General features: G+C 42.8%; 1 protein-coding gene across 3 annotated transcripts in view; it reads right to left on the reverse strand.

Moving 5' to 3' along the window:
* Nucleotides 1-5,922: 5,922 nt before the first annotated feature.
* gpr174 (G protein-coupled receptor 174) overlaps nt 5,923-8,953 on the reverse strand; it is a 27,163-nt gene continuing 24,132 nt past the window's right edge. For all 3 annotated transcript variants that reach the window (XM_043704445.1, XM_043704446.1, XM_043704444.1), the window contains exon 3: nt 5,923-8,119. In XM_043704445.1, coding sequence (XP_043560380.1) covers nt 6,519-7,478 — 960 coding nt within the window. In that variant the 5' untranslated portion in view covers nt 7,479-8,119 and the 3' untranslated portion in view covers nt 5,923-6,518. The remainder of the gene's footprint in view (nt 8,120-8,953) is intronic.

An 8,953-nucleotide genomic window follows, 5' to 3' on the forward strand; every position in this document is an offset into this window, starting at 1 on the left:
AAAATGTGTAGCAGAAACACTCAATGGGTCAGATAGCATTTTGGAGAGAGAACTGGAGTCAAAGGGTAGAATTTTATTGAAATAAACATACTTCCGGAGAGGAAGGAGGTGGAAAGCCAGCTGTTCCAGGATCCAGTTATTTGGAGATGCAAGATTCACTTTGGTTATTTAACTCAACCAAGATATTAACGTACCCACTTTGGGTTTCCTGATCAATAACAGTTTGGATGTGTTGAGAATCTGCATCCTGTCAAAGGAAGGATTCAAGCTAAAGGGGCCCTGGTAGGTGATGGGAAAGACAATGCTGTCTTTCTTCCTGTGGTCTCAACAACCAGTGGAATGAAACGGAGATGTGGGCATGTTTCCTCTCCCTCCATCACCCATCTCTCAGGCCTCTTACTCTTCCCTTTAGGTTCTGGTGCAGGCTGTGAGGGACTGCAGTGAAATACCGCTTCCCCCAGATGAATAAGGCCAACTTTTCAAACCAAATGGGCGAGGTTGGAAGTGAACAGCAGAAGTGTGATCCCTCCAATCTGGATTCAGTGCTACAAGCTGTACAGCGATCTCAAGAGGAAGTGTGAGAGGCATCTCACTACCCAGCACCAGCCTTCACAATCTAACTCCCCCAGCATTTTCCTGCATAACGTTCTTCAGAATATATCTTGCAGCTCCACTCCTTCCTGTCTTTGCAAGCACATTCCCATCAATCAGCTCTCACACTCTCCCTGTTCTCATCACCATCTCACACTAGTCCCTCACACCGCAGACACTGTCATGCTACCCTCTCCACAGCGATTCTGCCTCCCAGGTTCTTAACTCTCTGCTTTGTCACTTTGCAATCGACAACGCACAGCTCTAGAGAAAGGCAAGGAACTGGTGTTGGTGGGCTTGAGCCTCAGTCAGAGCCAGCCAAGGTGGTCAGAGGCAGTGAAGGTAGCTGCAGACATCAGCAATGACCTGCCAGGTTAGCCTGAACCTCGATGCAATGGCACTCAAACTTATCAAGAGGGCTTATCCTCTGCCTGCATTGGAGCTAGATCCCCTTTGTGTTGGGGGGAGGGGGCTATGTGTCTGAGGAGATAGCAGCCAGTGCTGCTGCTCGTGTTATGTTTGCTGTGTCTGATATTAGACTGGCTGTTCTTCCTGTGCCTCAGCAGAGCTCCACACTGGAGCTAGATAAGCTGTTCCAATGCTACAGTGAACGCCAACATCTGGGAAGTGCAGCTCAAAGTCAGTACAGTCCATCATGGGTGAAAAGACTCCTAGAGAGTTGGAAATTCCTGGTGAACCATTGAAGTTAGGCTCTTTCCCACATGCAGGCCCTGTGCTCCTGAGGCCTTTTAAAGATCTCAGAAAATTCCTCTCGGCTGGCTGCTGAATCCAGAATTCAGGTTTAATGATTGAATTAACTGCTTAGCCACAGCTTTAATAACCAACACAACAGCTCTAGGGTGGGGAGGGCTGTACTGCTCTTCACCAATCATTGGAACTAGTAGGGAGTGGAACTTTGGAGGTTTCTGGATTAGTGGTGCTGGAAAAGCCCAGAAGTTCAGGCAGCATCTGAGGAGCAGTAAAATTGACGCTTCGGGCAAAAGCCCTTCATCACCGTATTCCTGATGAAGGGCTTTTGCCTGAAACATTGATTTTACTGCTCCTCGGATGCTGCCTGAACTGCTGGGCTTTTCCAGCACCACTAATCCAGAATCTGGTTTCCAGCATTTGCAGTCATTGTTTTTACCAACTTTGGAGGTTTTCCAACCCGCCAGCATTTTCCAAGGATTTAACCCATGTTGACAATGAACACAACCCCTTCTACCCAATCACCACCACCATGGCAGTTAAATTCTGTTCAATGTTTGGGGTCATGGACTTTTGGTTAGATTGATTAGTCACTAAGATTACACTCTGCCCCTCCACATCTTTTCTGTGCAGGAATTTGAGAAATTACATATCCAACCTGTCCAACCATTCATTTGGATCAGGGCTGGTATGCATCCCTACTCCATTTATTCACCTCAGCTCCATATTTCTTGATAACTTTACCCCAAAATACTTTAGGAATGAGGAAAGTGAGACACTCATGCCTGAAGAAGGGCTCATGCCCGAAACGTCGATTCTCCTGCTCCTTGGATGCGGCCTGACCTGCTGCGCTTTTCCAGCAACACATTTTCAGCTCTGATCTCCAGCATCTGCAGTCCTCACTTTCTCCCAAAATTCTGAGTCCTGAAAGCTCCAATTGTCCACATTGTCACTGACCTTTGTCGGAGAGAGCATTACAGATTTTCACTTTTGAGTAAGAGAAAAAGCATTCCGATTTCATTCAGAAATGGTCCAACTCTCATTTTAAAATGATGCCCCCTTGATCTCGATTTCCAGTTCTGCTCTATCTGCTTTATTGAATCCTTTTGGCATCTTAAACAGTAGGATTCAGATCACCTTTCACTTCCTGAAATTTCAGACTCAAAATAATAAAATACTTAAAACACGACCTGAAATTATGAAGTGTGGAACCTACCTGTGACTGTGAAGCACAAAGTGAGACCAAATTCTTGTTGGTTTGAGTGGGAAGATGGTGGATAATGTATGAAATAATATTCAATAGGTTCATTCTTTGGATGTAAAATCAGCATTTCAGGCAATTATTGCTATTCCTGGGTATTTCCAGACAGACCCTCCATAATAAACTTTTTAATGGAAGCTTTCATCTTATACTTGCAAATTGTTCTGAAAAGTGAAAAGTGATACTTATACTGCATGGCAGGAAGGTGTTGGTTTGTTATCAGATGGACTCCTGGTTTCAGGTATTCCCATAGAGAAGCACACATTAATGCGGATTGACAGTGAACTGTCAAGCTTTGTTTAGATTTTAAACCAAATAAGTTGGCTCCACTCAGTTAGAGCACTGCCATAGGAAATGAATCAGAAAGTGACTGTCATCTCTATTGAGAGTTGAAACAACCTCAGTGCATGTACATGTTCTTTCTCTCTGCAAAGAACAGGGCTCAGTGCACTTGGTACACAAGCGCATCATGCTGTGACCAATCTTAAATCAGTTGCAAACACAGGCTTATCCAGCAAATGCCGTCCAATTGCAGAATCACATCTAATGTTGGACACTGCATTGTGTGCTTTTGCAAGCTGGTCAGGTATAGTCACAAGCAACAAACAGGTCATTTGGTATAAACAGCCAAAGGGATATGCTGTTGATACAATCTACCAAACTTTGGAATTTATAGCCTAGAAACACGGAATCTCACTGGCACTAAAGTTCACATCTCATATTTGTTTGATGATTGGAGAATGCACCCATCAGAATCCACTATCAGCACTCTCTTCTCATGCAGTATAAATGTCAATTTTTCCCTTAAGTTGGCATTCTTGCAAACTGTTCTGATGAATGCAAGATGAAAAGCTTTGACGACATGGGTATTTTCTAATATATTACTATCAAAACTGCACAGGAGGCTTGTGCTGTTACACTACGTACACTTTGGATCCTGTTTCTAATTTTTCACCTCCTCAAAGAAGAAAGCAACCACGTACTTCAATGTACTGTCTTCATGCAGGCCAAATGTGTCTCACGACAAATGTAGGCTATTTTCGCAGCCAACTGATACACCAGGAATTTCAGCAAATGAGATGAATGGATAATTGATCTGTATTTTAGCAGTGTTGTTTGCTGGATAAGAATTGTTCAGTAGGACATGAGGAGATCTCCCTGCTCTTTTTCGAAAGTGACTTTTTACACACTAAACAGGCAGGTGCTTGATGTATCCTGATAAAAGAATGCAAAACCTCCAATCATAAACCATGCTTCAGTGCTGCACCATACTGTTATAGACTGTGTGATTAAATCCTGATGTGAGATATGAACCCACAATCTCCTGTCCTGAGATAAAGCGAACAACTAATGAAACCACGCTGATCAAAGCTAAGTTATAAACTCAAATTGATTAAAAACTGCCACAAATTGATCATGTTATTGATTACGACATGAGATCACAATGTTGTAATTAGAGCCATTTTGTTAAATTTGTTTCCAGAAAGTATTTTTTATGCAAGTGTTTGATGGAAGGATATAAAATGCAGACTATATCTCTCCAAGAGACACGGAGGGGGGTGGGATTTCATTTTCCACTGTCAGTGTGGGCAGAGTCATATTGAATCCATATTGAGTGGAGTGAACCTCCCCAACCCTACCACCACTTTACCATTGACTGGGTGGCATTGGGTTGCCTGGTAGCCTATGAGTCAAATGAGAACTGCAAGTGGTCAAATCACATGGCAGCACGAGAAATCCACAGCAAGTGGCCAGCCTGGCAAGATTGTGCTGAGTGGGGAGCAGAACACCCTCTTCCAAACTGGGCTCATGGAAGGACCGCTCCTGCCCAGGTATAGCCCCTTCCAGATTTCTCTGCCCCCATGGCCTCTGAGACCAGACACCCACCTCCTAAAGCATTTACAACATTCCAATCCTCCTGTTGCCTCAGGTGCAGAACCAGCAGTGACTACTGCTCCTCCTGGTGCTGCTGGTACAGGAGAATGCTACCTTTCTGTATGACAAACTGCTCTTTGAAGTGGGGCTTCCTGTCCATGGAGGGGCAGAAATCCTGCCTCCAGCCAGTTACCAGCCAATAGGTCAGAGGTTAGGAATAATGCGACGAGTACTTCACCTCCCAAAGCCTGTCCACCATCTACAAGGCACAAGTCATGTGTTTGATATAATACTTCCCACTTGCCTGGATGGCTACAGCTCCAACAATACTCAAGAAGCTGGACACCATCAAGGGTAAAGCAGTCCACTTGATTGGCACCATATCCACAAGCATCCACTCCCTCCACCACTGAAGCTCAGTAGCAGCAATGTGTACCATCCACAAAAAGCATTGCAAAAATTCACCAAAAATGCTTAGACTAAACCAATGACCACTTCCATCCAGAAGGACGAGAGCAACAGATACATGGGAATACCACCACCTTCAAGTTCCCTTCAAAAGTACTCACTATCCTGACTTGGAAATATATCACCGTTCTTCCATTGTCACTGGGTTAGAATCCTGGAATTCCCTCTGTAATGGCTTTGTGGGTCAACTTACAGCAGGAGGACTGCAGCAGTTCAAGAAGGCAGCTCACCACCACCTTCTCAAGGGCAACTAGGGATGGGCAATAAATGCTGGCCCAGCCCAGCAATGTCAACATTCCACGAGTGAATAAAAGAGTTACTGAACAGTTGAGGGGCAGCCTTTTGCCTCTTAGGCAAGTTCTCTATGACATTTTAGCCAGGGGTGGGGAGTGCTATCAGGGTGCCTTGTCTAATTCAGCCTGTATATGTCTTACTTCAGAAGTTGAGCTATTTAGTTTTGTGAGCTCGAGTTAAAAGAGAGATCATCAACACTGCAGAGTCAGCACTGTGGATCACGCATCTCAATGCTAAGTAAACAGTGCTATTATGAATAAGTTCTAAATATTTTGCAGAATGAGAGACTGGTCATTTAATTATGATGTAAATGATCAATCCTTCAATCTAGTTACTCAAAATATTCATGAGGTCTTCAGTGAACACAGCTTCTGAGAAATTTGGGCTTTTAACAGTCTGTCTTTAGAAGAAACCTAAACTTTTGGGTTTGAGTTTTTTTTCTTTTGGTTGTGATGACTCATTAATAAGCAATGTCAGATACTACAGCTGGAAAACGCTCAATAGGGAGTAGCAGCTTTTCTCCTGATACTGGACATATTACCAGTAAAGGCTCATCCTTTTAATGGAGTCCTCATTCTCAGCTCTACGATTCTGAAACTGATCCTGGTTTAAATATTTGCATACTCACATCAGAGCACTGTATTTATATTAGCGTGCATAACAATGATTTCTGGAGCCTAACCATTGCTTTATGAGAGAATGCATTGCATCACAATGGAAAAAAAAAGTTTGAAAGATGCAAAGACGAAAATAGATTTCTTTTAAAAAAAAACAAAGATTTTATTTTAGTTACCTGGGCTTAATTAATTGGCTGGAATATTTACTTATTTTGAATGACTTCTTAACCCAGTTTACTTTCTCATCAGTCAAATTAACATCAAACTTTAATGTGTGTTTCCCCTACGGTTTGACATTAATACAGCAACTTACAATGACCATCATGACTGAAGTAGGAAGTGGAAATCTCACCACAGAACTGAAATGTCACTCTGCAAACCTATTTAAGGCACATCACTGGGCAACAGAGGGATCACTACATGTGATCTCCCGACTCTTTGAGCCCACTTGGCTTTCCTCTGAAAAATTCTCAAAATAGAACACTCCACATAAGTATTTTTAAACTCTTCACCATTGTAAAGATTCACATTTCTGTAGAAAAAAACCCCAACATATACAAGTACATCATATAAATAGGCTAAATAACATTGAAAAATAAAAATTACACCATGGCGGTCAGGCTGACACTTGCTGACCTTTCTGTGTCGCTTATGTTCAGTTTTGCAAAGCAGCTGAATATTGAACGTTACCCTTAGCACTTCCTTCAACCATATTCCTTGGAGTTGAGCTGAATATCGTTTTCACAGATTTCTTGCCGTGACAGTCTTCTCCTGAATTCTTCTGTTGTGAAATAGTATATGACTGGATCCAGGCAGCAGTTCAGGCTGGCTAGACAGAGCGCAATGGGGTGAAAGGTCAGTATGATCTTCCTGGTGAAGCAGTCTTCAATACGACCAGTTATCGCCAGAAAATGCAAAGGGAAGGTAATGTGATATGGTGCAAAGCAGACCAGGAAGACCATGCTGCATGTCAGCACCATCTTCAAAGCTTTCTTCTTTTCCCCACTGTCTTGTAAAACTGGGTTCTTCTCTCGCAAGGTCATGATGGTTTTCCAAGAGCAGATCAATGTGATGGCTAGAGGTAGCACAAAGCCTGCTAGTTCAGCCAGAGTTACCATGACAACAGAGGTAGAGATGCCAATTTCAGTTATCGGTAGGTCTGCAAAGCAGCGAGTGAAGTTGCTGGAGCTGTTTTTTGTGTCGTGCCTCACTAAGGGGAAGGGCAGGCAAGCAGCACCCACCAGGAGCCACCCTACAATACTCACATAGACGTCGTACCTGCGCTTACAATCATTATATTTGAAAGGTTGGATCAGGAAGAGGCACCGTCGGATACTGATGCAGACCAGGAAGAAGATGCTTGCATACATGTTCACGTACTTAAGGTAGAAACAAAACATGCACAAAAAGCTGCCAAAAGGCCAGGCCTGGTGCAAGTAGTAGAAAATCCGGAGTGGTAAAGACAAGACCTGTGCCACGTCAGCAATGGCCAAGTTAATCATGAAAATCACTGCCCGCTTTGTCTCCTTAACATAAGCATGGAACACCCATAGCGCCAGGACATTAGCTATTAAGCCCGGTACAAATATGACAGCATACATGATGGCGTACAAGAAGTTAGTTGTACTCCGATCATCGCTACAGCTGGATGAATCGTTCGACATTTTTCAATTACCTTTGTTTTTGAGAATGAATCAGGCGGAGTCTGGGTGTACAGGCTATAAACGTGAAAAAAATGGTTCCTTGGTTTGGGAAGAGAAGAAAGTCAAAGGAGGGAATTCATAAGGGAATGCCAATTCACAGATCTTTGAATACAGCAATATCAACTCTTCAATTTGCTTTGTCTTTCTGAATCATTAAACTTGATTTGAAGCTGAAAATAATCCAATACTAACTCAGGCTGTAGACATTATTTGGATGTGGGATTTGAAAACCCAAAGTGAAAATGAACGTACAGAATTTAATGAGTCCTTGCCATTGGCTTGGTGTGGATGTCTAAGAATATCCTTCAATGTACCCCCACTGTCACTTAATGCTGTTTTTCTCGCACCCATTTTCCTCCTTGGTTATCTCTTGGTGACATTTCAGACGACTGCTCTGTGTTTTCTCTCTGGTGATATTGTTGCTGGCGAAGCTCACTTCTGCTTTATGCAGCGAGAACTGTGTTGGGTAATGTCGAGAATCGTTTCCTCTGCCCCACTCTCATGTGCAGCTCAGTTGATGGTTTAGATAAGAGAGAGTTATTCAACACATTTCAAAGTCTCTTCTCAGCTTTTCTGTCAAGGGTTGATCCGAAGCTAGCTTTCTGGAAAAGTAACAGATTTAAAACAGAGATTAAGCTCAAGCCAAGTGATCATTGCTTGTCTGAACAGAAATTATACTAAACATTGTTGTTGCATTTATGGGCTTGTTGAGTGTATGTATACACATAGATTACTGCAACACCAGGAAAGGCTTCAGAATCTGAAAACATCATTACTTAAATGATCATATAGGCTTTATTCAGCTTCGAGACTCACAATGATTGTCCTACACTAATTGTCCTACACTAAATAAAAAGAGCATATATTTCTTTAATACCTTTCATCGCAGTAGACTGTCACTTAAACAGGTTACACTCAATGAAAAAGTTTTGAAGTACAAAGAAAGATTTACTGGAAAGCATCTGTGAACTGCAAGCTCAGTTAATGTTTCAGGTTTGTACTTTTTTACCTGCAAGATCATAGATTTATCAACTGTAAACAAATGTAAATCAGAGGGCAAGGTAAGAGCCTCAGGAGGGTTCGGAAGGCAGCAGTGATGGAAGGGAAGACAAAAGAAAAGAGTGGATCTGTGATAGGACGGTGAAATAACTCCATAGAAGCCGATATCCTGTCACCAAGTCACCCTTTATTTACACATATATAGTACTAAATAATGTCCATCTTCCTCAGAACCAAATATCAGAGGTTCGGTTCACTGGCTATGAGAAAGCTAGCCCTTGTCAAGTAATATGTATGTGTAAATAAAGGGTGACTTGGTGACAGGATATTGGCCTCTGGAGTTATTTCTGTGGTGACTTGAGACATCAAAAGAGTCCGTGGGCGGCACGGTGGCACAGTGGTTAGCACTGCTGCCTCACAGCGCCAGAGACCCGGGT

The sequence above is a fragment of the Chiloscyllium plagiosum genome, chromosome 15 (assembly GCF_004010195.1).
Source record: "Chiloscyllium plagiosum isolate BGI_BamShark_2017 chromosome 15, ASM401019v2, whole genome shotgun sequence".
Classification (NCBI taxonomy): domain Eukaryota; kingdom Metazoa; phylum Chordata; class Chondrichthyes; order Orectolobiformes; family Hemiscylliidae; genus Chiloscyllium; species Chiloscyllium plagiosum.